Genomic DNA, 15,760 nt, shown 5'->3' on the forward strand with positions numbered 1-15,760 from the left:
AAATATCAAACAGTGGGCTCTGTTTTGGTTGTCCCTGCCCCAACTGTGTCATTCCCAGATCTGAAGGGAATGTGCTGCGTTTAATTAAATGGTAATGGTGTTTCGATTAAAGCACGGAGGAATCCTCATGTGGCTCGAGCGCTTTGAGCTCTCCGACGGATTCAATTGCTTTGTGTGAAATGAGGTACACTGACGCCAGCTTCTTTATCCCATAGTGTAATGGCTGCTCGCAGGATGAAAAACAGTTATCTGAATACCATCAGTCTGATGTGTTCCCATGGAGAATACCCTCAGTCTTGGAGACAGGGTTATCACCAGGACTTAGCTTGGACTTATCCTTTATGGTATCCATCCCACTTGAGAGCTCAGCGACTCCAGCGCAGCTCTCCGGGGCAAAACCACCTCATGGAAACATGGTACCACAAGGTCCAGTATTTTCTTTTCTGATTGAGGGAGCATGCTCCTCTGGAACCGAATCCCATTTCCTCGTGTACAATAATAACCAAGATGAATTTGGATCAAATATACCCACACACACTCTCCTGGACTGTAAGCGGTGATTGGCATTCGCTCCCAAAACAATTTTCTAGCCACAGCAAAAATCAGTGGTGTAAAAGTACACAGTTTATCTTGAGTCATGAGCGATGGTGTTGATAAGTTCTCGGCGTGAGGTAAATACCGATGATGTGAGGCTGTAATCACCAGGAGAGCAGTGTCAGGTCATGGCGGTTTGCTTTCCTAAGTGACCTAAGATTAACCCCTGAAATAAGATTATGCTCACAGCACACACAGACGGAGGCGAGGTAGTGCCTTGATTGCCGTATCTGGCAAACAAGTGATCTACAAATTAGAGCTTGGCACTAGTTCTTTCCTGTCAAATATGCACAAGCAGCGATCTGGATATGTTTGTATGTCTCATTCATTGATACTTTCAATTAATTCTGTATCTTTAGGCTCAACCTCATGCTGGAAGTCCAGTGAAGTTTTATAGTCAATGCTAAATGGCATTGCAGCATTCTCTAAAACAACTAAAGTACCTGCGAACTTGTTTTAAAATGTAAAAAACCACCAAAAATAAAACATAAAATGGCTCCAAACAGGTCGTCAGGTGTAATCCAAGTCTCTGGACACCCTGAGATCCCAAATTGATTTGAAAAGATTCCACCCAAGTCAAAGAATTTTGTCCTGTTTACTTTTAAAAATACTCAAACCGATTAATTTATCACTAATAAGATTATTGGTTGTCAAATAATAAATATGAATAATGAATACTCGTTGCGGCTCTAATCTTGTATTTATGTGCATGGCTTTTTTTCATGGAGTCTACAGACTAGTGCTTCATTTTCATATGTCAAACGATACAACAGGCAAATAAAACAGCTTTGCTTGTATGCAACCTTATAAAAACTGTAAAATTAACTAAACTACAGCAGGATAAAAAAAGAATAAAGGGTCGGGGGCAGGATCTGCCAATGGAAAAAATACTTCTCTAACCACAGTGCAGGCAGCCACCGGTAGGCAGCTGACTTCCCGCTGCAAATTTCCACCAGCTCTCTTTCCATGGCAAAATGATGTCATTTGTCGGGCCAGATTGCACGCTGCCAGATTTAGGCATATTTCCTCGCCATATCCCCACCGCCGCCCCCTCTTCTTCCCTTCCACGGCTTGAGCAGCGGTGCACGAGGTGACACCCGCCTCGCCTGCAGTCGTCTAAATCATCGACCCTGACACTCTTCTCTGGGCTTTGCCAGATTCTAGCAAAGTCTGTTTGGAGGAGATGCTGGCATTTCTCAGCACTCTTGGAGAGCATTCCTCTTCTGTTGAATCACTCCCTCGGAAATAAACAGAAGAAGTGGATGGAGGCTATTTTGTACATCATAAACTGTTCTGGGTTTGTTTTTCTTACTATTACAGGTACGGTATTCAGGGGAAATTTAAGAATCGGAAACAGACGACATACTCAGCTGCGATGTTGACCCAGTTATTTAGCAACCGCCGTTGTATGAATCTTAAAAATGTCTCACCCTAACAGACAACTGTCATTTACATATATTTGCATACCTGCCAGGATATAGTGTTCCTTGATGACTAAATCTGTCAGCCCACGCGATGTAACAAGATAGATCTGAACTATTAACACATCGGACAGCAGGTTTGGGGCAAAACAGCTGCCAGGGGTTATGTGATATCAGTGAGCCCCAGGAGGCTAAGAAGGCACGTCCTGAGGCTACACATGATGCTGTGACAGGCGATACACCAAAAAAGACTTGAAAAATGGTGCATTTGAACCTACGCCTGTCAGCGAAGGCGGGATCAGCACAGGTTCAGGGTCGCATGGAGGAGCATCAGGGGGCTTTGGGAGTATTTGAGCAGTTTAGGTGTTCACTAGAAGGGGGGATGGGGTGCCTTTGCTTTGTGCTTACTAAGGATTAGCTGAGGAACCAGGGTCATGTGCCTCCCTGATGCGTTTGGTGACAGAGGCAATGCAGGTCAAAGGTCACACAAGTGGTGGCGGAGGAGGTTGTTCTTTCTCCCGAGGCTGTAAACAGGTTGTGATATCACATCCTGCCCAAAAGTAAAACGCCTGAAAAAGAGGGCAGTGTGCTTCACAAACGAACACGCACACACACACACACACACACACACACACACACACTGCTTCCGCTCTTCGTGGAGAAACAATGCTGTTGGAATGCAGCACCTTGAGTTTTTTGAGTTCACAGAAATATCGCAGCTGGCTCGATATTTAAAACCAAATATTTGCTCCAGCCACCAGGTCTCTCATAGGAGCTAGGGACAAATTCACTTAACTCCCAGAGCCACTTATCAGCCCAGCACAGAACATCTTTGATGAACAACAGTCTTAGCGAGTTGCTGACTGTAAAACACACTTTGCCTGGCAGCAGCAGCTCCGAAGCGGCTCCATGCCGGTTAACTTAAAGCGATATGGACACCTTGCTGACTTGGAACACTCCTCAATTAATAGGATCAGCCGAAGGAGGAGCAGGAGCTGCCCTAATCTGTTGCCATGACAACCACCTGAGTGATGGCTCATGTCATTCTGATCACGTTGTGCACTTGAACGTGTGACACCGCGGGCTCACTGCAGCGTAGACGGATTAGAAAGCCGCAATCAAGTATGATGTTGATTAAGTAATCGTGCTGACTATATTTGTTTGGGCACTTAGCCACATGGTGTGGTCCTTTGATTACATAACAGCCCTGTGATGATACAGTATGAACTGGATGACCTAAATTATGTACCAAAGTTTAGATATCTGATTAGATTGGATTCATCTTAATTCTTTTCATTTTACACCAAATTTGTTGTCGGTTGACCCTGTATATATCAGCAATGATTTCCTTGTATTTTGTTTACAAGCAGTACTCTCTTAATCACAAATATTTGTAAAGGTGGAAACGCATAATCACCTCAAAATTCAACATTGCCTATATTTGGTGATAAACACAGGGTACTTAAAAAGTTAGAACTGCAGAGGACATGACTCATTTTGGTAATGAGTCACTAAAGATTAGTGTTGTATGGTTTCTGTGCCTCTTTTGGGATAAAACTTGTTTACCGATACCTCCGTTTGTATCATTTATTTTGCTTCTGGAATTCAGCTCTGTTTACTTTGAACGCGCATGTTAGCCACTTCTGTTCTGACCAGAAACCTGGACACATGACAAGCTTAAGGTCCAACGTCTGTTTATTATCATAAAGCCATGATGTTACAGTAAACTGTCTCGAATCTCATTTTGCGAGGAATCCCCTGCCCTCCTGAAAGAAGCTGCGGTGGTCTCCAAACCCCACAATAATGTTCACATTTGTTGATCTTCACAAGGAAATTTCTCCTCTCTGCCCACAGGGAGGTCACAGTTTAGTGTCAGCAGTTTAACAGCAGCTGCAGAGCTTGTAGGGAATTTCATTTCTTTCTCAAGAACACTTGAGTTGGTCCGGCTGGCGGTTTAAATATTTTAGTGTCCTACCCTGCAGGGACATACTGTATGTAAATTGTGGATAAATGTGAACCTCAATACTATTTTCGGTATCAACCAAAATGTGTCTGTAGGACTGCGTTGTGAAATTGTCAAGTTCCAAAAGTTTCATATCGATGTCAGTAATTCATAATTGTGTTAAGTGGCTGTTTAATCAGATGGTTCGTGCTTTAAATTATAACCCTATTCACTATAACTATTGTGAAATAGTTTCCAATCTGGTAGACACACAGCAACATTATCTTTCATTTCGAGTCAGGTTTCTGGTCACATGGTGAATGTAGGTCTGAAATTTACTCTCTTTTAGCTCTGTTTTTGGTCTCCACCAATTCCTGAGACAAATTTCTGCTTATTCAGCTGCTAAATGCTCCACTTTATTCACCAGCTCGTCTTTAACCGTGGGTGTCTGCTATTTGCTACTGATAACAGCTGCCAAACCTGCTGCGAAAACAAGCTTATGAGAGCAGTGAGAGTGAACCGAAGCAGCATAGTTGAGATTAGGACAACAAAACAATATGCTGTAACAGGCAGATTAGGTGAAGATTCTCTGGTTCGTCACCATGAGTGACCTCTTTCACATTGACTCATTTTTATTAGTAATACCATATATTATTTTTATTCCCCAGCGCAGACGAAAGCCGTGACCCAAGCAATTATGTTTAGACTCAGCTGAACTGATCAGAATTTAGTGGTCAAAGGTCAAGGTAGCTGTGACCTCAGTAAACACGTTTTTGGCAGTTACTCAGGAATTCATACACTAATTATGATTATTAAATGAAGTGATGACATTTTATATCCAAAAGGTCAAAGTTCAGCTTCACTGTGACCAGATTGTGACCATATTTGACATTTGGTTGAATACTGAATTGGTGACACTAATCTTGGGTGTCCACCTTGAAACTGTGGTCAATGTAGAGATCTTCTGTGCTGCCAGGTTGGAAAAAGTGTTGCTTCTTTGCAGCAAAGTCCATATTTAAAGGATTGTAGTCTGCCTCAAAAACATTGGTTTTGCTGATATTGAGCTTCAGGTATTGTCGCTGCACCTTGAGCTCTATCAGTTTTCTGTACTCCTCTGTAAAAATAATCTCTAAGTGAAGACAGCATGTTTCTTGCTGCAAATGATTCAGTGGAATCATACATGTCGATATAATGATGAGCTTTCGTTTAACCCAGAAATAGACTAATTACCTTTAAGTAAAGTCTTCAGTACATATACATATTATATGACTCTGAACAGACGTTGATGTAAACTGCAACTGAATATGTGTACCAAAGTTCATGGCAATCCATCTTATAATTGTTTAGATATTTCAGTCTAGATCAAAGTGTTACACTCACATTGCCTTCCATAGATTCATTAAACTAGCTTAGTTAAAATACCTAATATATTAAGCCAGAACCTGGACAGTTGTCAATTTGTCTCAAGGCAAAAGAGTTCTGAACATTGCTCATGTTCCTTTGTTCCTTTGCCATCCTTTGCTGACATCCAGCACGACAGAAAGGAGTCATTTTATCATGTATCATCTCAGGAGGCTGCTAGAGGAAAGATAATTCATCTGACTTTCAAATGAGAAGACTTGGCTCAAAACATAATGAGCATGTTGCCCTGATTTTATCATACTTATAAGATAATCCTCACTGGCTGAGCAGTGGAGCCTCAGTGTCCCTCCAGCTTTCTTTCTCTGACCCTCCGCCCCTCAACACTCTCTTCTCTCAGATTCCTTATGTTTTGATTTTGCACAGCTCCGCATTAAGAGAGAATTTTGGTGGCCATGGTCCAAATGTTTTTTATTATCTCTTATTAATCCAGGCCCCCACGGTACGTGAGTTCAAGCATCTGATGTTTTTAACAGCTGAGTACACAGGCACAGGAGACACAAGCTCAGGATTGTGTATGTTTTTATTTGGATGTATTATAGTTGACACGTTCACACAGATTCCTGAGGAGAGCTGCAGGAGGCAATGACTACATGTAAGAGGTGGGAAAATTCCCTCACACAGCTCTTCTCAGTCCTCAGGTGATCTCTGTCCTCATAAACAATGTAAACATATGCAAATCGTTAAGACCTCAAAGTACCACCAAGCCTTTATAGATGTCCCTAGATCCCATATTGTGACGCTCACTAACAAGGCCCAACTTGTGTTTATGTTTGGAATAAAGAACCAGCAGTTCAGCGTGCCATTTAAGGATGGATTATAAAGGCCAGCTTAAGCAAGGCAGATGTCTAAATCTTTTTTTCTCTTCAGGTTTTTCTGCATTGCAGCTCATTTTTCATCTGCTATTGATTTAAATCCATCCCCCGGGGCCCAGAGAGCCCCGTTTTCGTCACCCGCTCTGGGAGAAAAACGGTCAGATTTTTGCTGAAAATAGCACTTCTGCTCACTCAAATTCCACAGACTAACTCAGCTCAGTGCCGTGCACCTTAAAATAGATACCTCGCTGTGGAAATTAAATCTATGAGTGTCCAAGACCCCAGGAAGGACGCCTGAAAGATTTGGTTTCAGTGACATTGAGTCCTTTTGATGTGTTCTGCACTGGTGTGTGTTGATGTGGCAGCACAGCGGCTGATGGAAATCCAAACTGATGGCCAGAGAAATTTGCTTGAATTAAATGCAGCAGGAATATTGTGGCTGAGCTGTCACAAGAGTATGAATTGTTTCAGTTTGGATCTCACTGCAAATGACAAGTCGTGTAATCATGTGTCTAATAGAAATCTTAACGGTGCTCACATGCTACTGTGTCCCTTGTACCAGCTTGCTATGTCATGTGAATGGAAAGTGTAATGAGTTCTGTCCTTCTTCACTTCTTTTTACTGTGCTTAGTGTAGGAAAACCAAACTGCTACTGTCATTCATTTTCTATTCTTTTCCTCCTTCATCTCCAGGTTCACCGTCTTTGAGCGGAACAGGGACAGTCACAGTTCTGGTGAACGACGTGAACGATAACGTTCCCATTTTCACCTCCTCCACCTTCCACACCACCATCATGGAGGACGCCCCGACAGGGACTGATGTGCTTCTGGTCAACAGCTCCGATGCTGATGTGGGCGTCAATGGTGTAATAAGGTAACCTTTAGGCACTTCTCTGGTTCTTTTTCACTTATAATACTTTTACACCAAAATTTGCACATGTATGCAGGTTTCTAAAACGTAAATAAACCTAATGGAAATAGGTTATGACTCCTTTCCGGTGCCAGGAGAGAGTTCATAGGGAAAAATAGGGAATGGTTGAAAGCAGCAGACCATACACCACATCAGACTACATCCAGAAGACGATAGACCTTTAAAAAAAAAATTCTTAATCATTAAAATTCTGATTTTGACACATCGTTCGCATCATTCGTTTGCATCATCGAAGCTGGTGGAAGTAGTAAGGAGTGAGACATCTTGCTTCTTTCTCATCTCTGTTGAGAGTTGTACATGTGCGTTACTGATGAGGTGGCTGACACGGCTCAGGTAGTGATACGGAAGTCACTGGCAATAAAATGGTGCTTACTTTTTTATTGTATTTGGTTTAAGTCATTCTTTCAAGCTCAGTGCTGACTGCACGATGTCCGGGTGCATTTGATTCGTTTGAAATGATTTAAGCCACATAAAACAGGCCGGCATGCCTAATTTATCTTGTTTGTTGTCTCCTCCTTTGATCTGGGTACATGTTTTTTGTTTGTAATATTTTTTGTAGAGGCCACATCGTCATGCTTTTATTAGATTGTTGAGATACAAATGTGGAACGACATGCAACAAATGTTCCCAGCAGTATTCAAACTGCAGAAGTTGTTGTGGTCCTTTATCCCCAAGGCATCCGGGGCCAAGACATTAAAATAGGCTTGACTTTGATGTAGTTATGCTGATAATTCAAGGTACAAAAGTGTTAGCAATGGATTCGATTTTATAATTCACCAATAATAGTCTTAAAAAAGTTACGTTTAAAGTCCCCCGCTTGTCATGAATGTGTTTTTCTTCTTGTTCCTATATTAAATGTTTGAGCTTCATTGTGTAGACTGGTGTATGTGAGGAGGCTGTTTTCACATTCAAGTCATTCTGATTTTAAGAGGCGTGGCTACGAGCTTAATGTGTAACATCACAAATAGCTTGAAAGCCAGTCCTGGTTGAATATTCATTATACACAAGTGTGATGTAGAAACTTGAAGCCTGCAGTGCACAAACAGTGAGGATGGACTTGAAGTGAAGGAGGCATCTCCTGTGGAGTAGTTCTTAAACTTTTGAACTGACATATTTGCATAATTATAGATTTGTTTAATGAGGGAGAGGGAGCAGATTTTTCAGGATTTTAATAAGATAATAAAACTCTGTGGATAAAAAACATAGCAGAAACAGATTATTAGTCAAAGTACAGTGTTTTATATACAGTAGATCTTAAAATATGCCTAGAGGGGATCTTTAAGATTTTATTCCCTTTTATAAATAGACAATGCAAAACTGAATGTTTGACAGAAGAAGCAAATACAGAAAAGAAGAAAATCCTACACCAGTAACAGATTACAGAAATGACCTCATAGTTTGATTAGTTTTTTCCAGGGACTTCTGACTTCTGAAGGAAACAGTAAATCATTTCCACTGAAGATTTATTCCAAATTTTACTTCATTACAGACACATTAACACAGGAATAAAATCTTTTGTGTGCATAGGACTAATGAAGCCATTTTTTTACAATGCAGAGGAGACCTCTGTTGCTCTGTACAGTTCCAGTAACTACCATGAGTAATCAGGTCAGCTTGCTTTGATTCCCTGGTGTGAAAAATACTCTTTCAGGGCCATACAGGACTGGGTTTTGGCTTTCCTCACGCCTTCACTGAAGCAATTTACCTCATCACCAGCTTTGTGAAATTCCAAGCCGATGTTGCAATTGTGAAGAGTTTAGGAGCGGACTGTAGAGTTTGAGTCAACACCCGTAGTCATTGTTAGGGCCACGATTCTCAAGCCGGACGACAGATTATTCACACTCACAGCCACCTCCACGGGGGAGCATGTAAGAGCTTCTGGCCAGTCTCTCTCAAGCCGGACACTGACTCAAGTCCAGCCCCTCCTCTCTCCTCAGTAACCCCACTGGTTGCACATTGGGGGGTACCACATCGCGCTCCAGTTTCCCAAAACACGGTAATGAGGATGTTAATTGTCTATGACAGTAAGAGTTGTGCCCATCAGGGGTTCCAGGGGGTTCGAGGCCCTTAATCGAGACCAGAACCGGTTACCTTCAGTTATTAGTTTTGATTCTCACAGCCCATTAAATGTAAGTCCCAGACCTGGACTTGTCTCTGGACTGTGTTCAGACCACAAGCATCTGCGGACAGTTTATGTTGTCGATGATGTCCAAATAAGCTTTGCATCCACTCTGCTTTCACACGTTGTTCTGTAATTTGTCGTCCCATCTCTGGAGGGGGATGCTTTTCTCTGAAGCCTTTTCAAAATATGCACTGGTGTGTACATGTATGTGTCAGTTTACATTTATGTCTGGGTCCTGCCGGAGACTTGTGAGATACTGGCTGAAACATGATATTAGTCTGTGACCCCTCACTTCTGAAGAGTTTTATGCTATGTGCTGCTATTTATGCATCTACTTTATGTTTTGTTAAATCTTACTGAATGTGATATTTTTGAGAGCTATTAAATCATTTTTTTCTCCTTTATTTTTCTTCCACAATAAATTGAATTAAATAAGATAAATTGAATAAAGGAGTCTGGACTTTTCCAACTTCAGCAGCCTGAACCACAGGGACTCTGTGAGCAGTGAAGCAGAAAACAGTGGCTGCATTTGATAGAATATGAAGGCTCAATCAGTTTACTGATTTGATGTCATGCCAGTACAATGTGGAGGACCATTATTGGGTATATTTTCTATTAAATCTGCTTTTGTGGAGCTTGAAACAGTGCCCTCTATAGACCACATTGTGACAGCACTGAGCAAGACCCATTGGCAGTGCTGCAAACAGCATGTAGAAACTAAAATCACAAGAAAACTCCACAACGCTCTTTTTTAAAATAGTTAAAATGCCTTTTTTTGACATGGTATGGTCATGTTAGACCTTAAAACAAACTCCAACGCACTTCATCATTCGCCATTCAGTCAAATGTACAAACTGTTTCAAGGGAATGACTCATGTAACACCTGACAGTCATTATATACATTAGAAGCACCTGTAATAACACAATTAACTCACTGTTATATAAGAAATGCTCATGAGACAAAACTTTATGTCGTTCCAAAGCCACTGAGTGGACTAAAAGGGTGATTCTGTATAATTTATACTTTATTGTGTCCTTTCACAGTGTAATAACTTTTTTGAAACACCAAAAACTTAGATACCTTTTGCTGAAACGTTTACTCTTTATTTCCACAGCTACAGCCTGACTGGAGGACACGGCCAGTTCTCCATCAACCCAGCCACAGGACAGATTATCACCAGCTCCTTGCTGGATCGAGAAGACAGGGCCAATTACCAGCTGCTGGTTGTGGCAACAGATGGAGGGCAGCCCCAGGGTCTGTCCAGTTCGGCCACCGTGTCCGTGACAGTGGCTGACATCAACGATAACCCTCCTCGCTTCCACCATCACCCTTATGTCACCCACATACCTGCTTCTACTGCAGCAGGTTAGTACATGCTTTTGTCAAAACAGGGCATCCACAGGGTTTTTTGGATAACTTATACTTTAGTCTCAGATTCAAGAGCATATTATATATTGAAATATGGCTTCATGATTACAGAAAATTATTGTTAAAATTCTCAGTATTTATATATTTATATGCAGGTGAATGCATTGTCAGCATCTTTAAAATACAACCCCAATTCCCAAAAAGTTGGGATGCTGTGTAAAACATAGATAAATACAGATTGCAATGATTTGAAAATCATTTGCGACCTACAGTCAATTAAATACAGCACAAAAACAAGATCCCTACAGGCACTTTATCAGATTAAATGCAGCTTCCTCTGGAGCCACAAAAAGCTTTATGCTACTTTTTTTCATATATGAAGAAGTACTTTCCAAGACCTGTAAAAACAGGTTACACTTTAATGATCAAATTTGGTGGAGTAACCCTTTAATGTTGAAAATAATAAACTTTCTCATCATGAATTTGACGCATTTAACATAAGAATTAAGAAGAACCAGAGCGTCCCAACTTTTGAGTTGAAAAGTCATATAATCACACAACAACCTGACCACAAAACTCCTTTATATCTTTAGGGTCCCTGGTCTTTGCTGTTACTGTCACTGACGAGGACTCAGGCTCCAACGCCCAGCTGCACTACTCCCTGATAGGCCGCAACTCTGAGAAGTTCAAGATCGACCCGGTCAGAGGTGCCATCACTGCCAACGAGAAGCTAACAGGAACTTCTGAAGTTACCCTCACAGTTCGAGTAAAAGACGGCGGATCTAACCCCAAAACGGACACGACCACCGTGACTGTCCGCTTCGTCACAGGAGGAAACTTTCCTGTCATCAAACTAAAGGAGCATGCATTCACGTTCCCCGAGAGCCATCCAACCAATCACATTGTCACAACAGTGACCGGGTCTTCTATGAGGGGTGGACCATTGTCATATTACATCGCCAGCGGCAACCTGGATTATGCCTTTCATATTGACCAGCTATCAGGGGAGCTGTCTGTCAGACATCCGCTAGATTATGAACACATTCAGAAGTATGTTCTCTGGATCGAGGCCCGAGATCAGGGCTTCCCACCTTATTCCTCCTATGAGAAAGTGGAAATAACAGTACTGGATGTGAATGACAATCACCCAGTGTTTGATAAGGATCCCTTCCATGCTGAGATACTGGAGAATCTTTCACCTCAGCGGGTGCTGATGGTCTCTGCTGTTGATCTGGACAGCGGGCCTAACGGACAGCTTGAATACGCCCTCATTGATGGCAACAAGGAGAACAGTTTCAGCATTAATAGAGCGACTGGTGAAATAAGAACCACCAGGCCGTTGGACCGGGAGAAGGTGGCTCAGTACACTTTGAAAGTCAAAGCCACTGACCGGGGGTTGCCGCCCAAAAACACAGCAGTCAGAGTGCTGATAAACGTACTGGATGTGAATGATAATGCTCCAAGGTTTTCTAAGATCTTTAGCGCCACAGTGGCTGAAAACGCCCCTGTGGGGTACACAGTCACCAGAGTCACCACCACAGATGAGGATGCTGGTTCAAACGCTATCAGCCGATATTCAATTACAGACACCAGCCTTCCATTCAGTATTAACCCAAACACAGGAGACATAACAATAAGTAGACCTCTCAATAGAGAAGACACAGATCATTACATTGTCAAGGTGTCTGCCCATGACTCTGGCTGGACAGTAAGCACAGATGTCACCATATTTATAACGGATATTAATGATAACGCCCCTAGATTTAGCCGTCCCTCTTACTATCTGGACTACCCTGAGCTCACTGAGGTGGGCTCTCTGGTCACACAGGTGTCCGCCACAGACCCTGATGAGGGTTTCAACGGTAAAATCTTCTATTTCATCCGGTCCCAGTCAGAGTATTTCAGAATTAATGCCAGCTCCGGAGAGATATTTGTGAAGCAGCAGTTAAAATATCAGAACTCAACAGGTGCTAGTAGTATAAATATAAATCGGCACAGCTTCATTGTCACAGCCTCAGACCGGGCTGTCAAGCCTTTGATGAGTGAGACCACAGTAATTGTGAACATTGTAGACAGCAATGATAATCCCCCTGAGTTCGATTCGCTGAGCTACTTTACTCCTGTCACTAAAAGTGTCAAGGTTGGCACCAGGCTGATCAGGGTTATAGCTCACGACAAAAAAGACTTTGGCATTAATTCTGAGGTTGAGTACTTGATCACAGGTGGAAACAGCTCTAGTAAATTCAAACTAGATAAAATAGGTGGATGGATTACTGTTGCCTCCTCCCTTACATCTGATATGAATAAAATTTTCCTCACTGACATCACAGCCAGTGACAGAGGAAATCCTCCTTTGTCGGCAAGAACATCAGTGCGAATCGCAGTTACAGAGGAAAACCACCACACGCCTGAGTTCTCACAAAGCCAAATCTCAGCTACTGTACCTGAAAGCCTTGCTGTGGGAACAGCAATAAGGACTCTGTCTGCCAGAGACAAAGATAAAGAAATGAATGGCCTTATCACATACAATATTACTTCAGGCAACGACAAGGGTCTGTTTTCACTCAAGGCTAAAACTGGAGTGTTATCCCTAGCTCATCCTCTGGACTTTGAAGAGAAGCAACACCATGATCTTAGAGTTTCAGCCACTGACGGTGGTTGGATTGCAAAAACAAGCTACGTCTCAGTCACAGTACACGTGACTGATGTGAATGACAACCCCCCAGTGTTTGATCCTGATGAGTACTTCCCCATTGTGCAGGAGAACGTTCCCAGTGGCACCACGGTGGTCAAAATGAACGCCATAGACCGTGATTCGGGAGCTAACGCAGTCATGGCTTATGTGATACAGTCATCAGACAGTGATCTCTTTGTTATTGACCCAAACACGGGCACCATCACCACCCAGGGCTTCTTGGATTACGAGGCAAAGCAAGTCTACCATTTAACAGTAAAGGCCTTCAATGTCCCAGACGAGGAGCGCTGCAGCTTCGCCAATGTCAACATTCAGCTAAAGGGAGCCAATGAATACGTACCCCGCTTTGTCTCCAAACAGTACTACTTTGAAATCTCTGAAGCTGCTCCAAAAGGCACAGTGGTCGGAGAAGTGTTCGCCAGTGATCGAGACCAAGGAGATGATGGAGTGGTTTACTACCTCATTTTTGGGAAGAGCAGAAAGAAGGGCTTTGGCATCAACAAGAAAACAGGACAGATTTATGTCACAGGTACTCTAGACCGTGAGAAAGAGGAAAAGATTTCACTGAAGGTGTTGGCAAAGAATGCAGGAAGCATCCGCGGGGCAGATATTGATGAGGTGTTTGTGAACATTACAATTCTTGATGCCAATGATCCTCCAGTTTTTACCCAGGAACTGTATGATGTGCAGGTTAGTGAAGGGCTTTCACCTGGTAGTCTGGTTACCTTTGTGAGTGCTGAGGACTCAGACTCTGTTCCAAGCTGGAGCAGATTTTCCTACTCCATTGCTGCTGCTGACTCTGATAAAAATGTTTTCACTATCAACCCAAAAACTGGCCAAGTTTCTGTAGCTGCAGAGCTAGACAGAGAAACAACTCCTGTGTATAATCTAACAGTTCTTGCTGTGGATACTGGCACACCTCCTGCAACCGGAAGCACCACCGTGATTGTGAATCTGGAAGATATCAACGATAACGGTCCAACTTTGACAACTGCCTATGCTGAGGTAATGGAGAACCAAAGAGCTGGCACCTCAGTTACAACGCTGACAGCGTCTGACCCCGATCTACCACCCAACCAAGGTCCTTTCTTATTCAGCCTTCAGAGTTCTGGATCTGCCAACAGCTACTTCAGCCTTAGCCCAGCTGGAGTGTTAACCACCAGTCGGGAGATCGACAGAGAACAGATTAGCGACTTCTACCTCTCTGTTGTGATCAAGGACTCTGGTGTGCCTCAAATGTCCTCAACGGGAACAATTCACGTCAAAATTAACGATCAGAACGACAATCCTTCAGAGCCGAGATCCATGGAAATCTTCGTCCACTACTTTGGGAACATGTTTCCAGGAAGTTCTTTGGGAGATGTCAGACCTCAAGACCCTGACATTCAGGATAGGTTTCATTGCTCCCTTATTCCTCCATCATCCGGTCTTTTTAGTATCCCAACTGGAACTTGCAACCTCAACTCTAAAGCTCGCTCAACGGATGGGACCTTTGAAATAACGATCCGTAGCAGTGATGGTGTCCACGGCTCAGTCAGCAACACAGCCCGTGTCCTCTTCATGGGCTTCACGAACACCACAGTGGACAATAGCATACTCATCCGACTCCAGTCTCAAGGAGTGAAAAGCTTCCTTACCAACCACTACCTCAGCTTCCTACGCATTGCCAACTCTCAGCTAGCAGGATTAGGCACAGGGGTGCTGCTTTATGGAGCTTTTGAACTCAACAATCAGACTTTCCTAATGGCAGCTGTGAAACGGGGTCACGGACAATATGTCAACCCCAGCGGCGTGGCCACATTCTTCCAGAGTATCAAAGACATTTTATATAGACAGAGCGGGGTGCAAATAGATGCGGTGGACCATGATCCTTGCACACGTAACCCGTGCCAGAATGGAGGCAGCTGCAAGCGGCGTCTCAGTGTCGGGCCTGATATGAAGACAGAAGAAAGTGTCCCAGTGATCCTTGTTTCCAACCACCCCCTGCAGCCCTACGCCTGCAGCTGCAGGCCAGGATACACAGGAGCTCTGTGTGAGACAGACATCGATGAGTGCCAGCCATCACCGTGCCACAATGGCGGCACCTGCCACAATCTGGTAGGGGGTTTCTCCTGCACCTGTCCTGAGGGTTTCACCGGGATGGCCTGTGAGAGGGATGTCAACGAATGCCTTTCCAATCCCTGCAAGAATGGGGCACTGTGCCAGAACTTCCCTGGTGGCTTCAACTGCCTCTGCAAATCGGGATTTGCAGGTACTACACACTCAGGAGTCACATTTTATGTCTGACTGCAGAGTCACTCATGTTAGGCTAATAAAAAAAAACACGCTGGGACACACACGTACACACTCTGACACTCACACAATAATGTACTCAGACACATGGCTTTGGGTCCAAGGAAAATATTTGCTTCTGAATGTTTCCAAGAGGTGTTGTAGCCACAGCATACAAGCAT

General features: G+C 43.2%; 1 protein-coding gene across 1 annotated transcript in view; it reads left to right on the forward strand.

Annotated features, from left to right (window-relative positions):
- fat4 (FAT atypical cadherin 4) overlaps positions 1-15,760 on the forward strand; it is a 113,448-nt gene that overhangs the window by 76,074 nt on the left and 21,614 nt on the right. The window contains exons 7-9 of the mRNA XM_084353764.1: positions 6,823-7,064; positions 10,359-10,609; positions 11,206-15,558. Of these exons, the coding sequence (XP_084209890.1) occupies positions 6,823-7,064; positions 10,359-10,609; positions 11,206-15,558 (4,846 nt within the window). The remainder of the gene's footprint in view (positions 1-6,822; positions 7,065-10,358; positions 10,610-11,205; positions 15,559-15,760) is intronic.

Source organism: Pagrus pagrus (assembly GCF_965226575.1).
Source record: "Pagrus pagrus genome assembly, chromosome: 5".
Lineage (NCBI taxonomy): Eukaryota > Metazoa > Chordata > Actinopteri > Spariformes > Sparidae > Pagrus > Pagrus pagrus.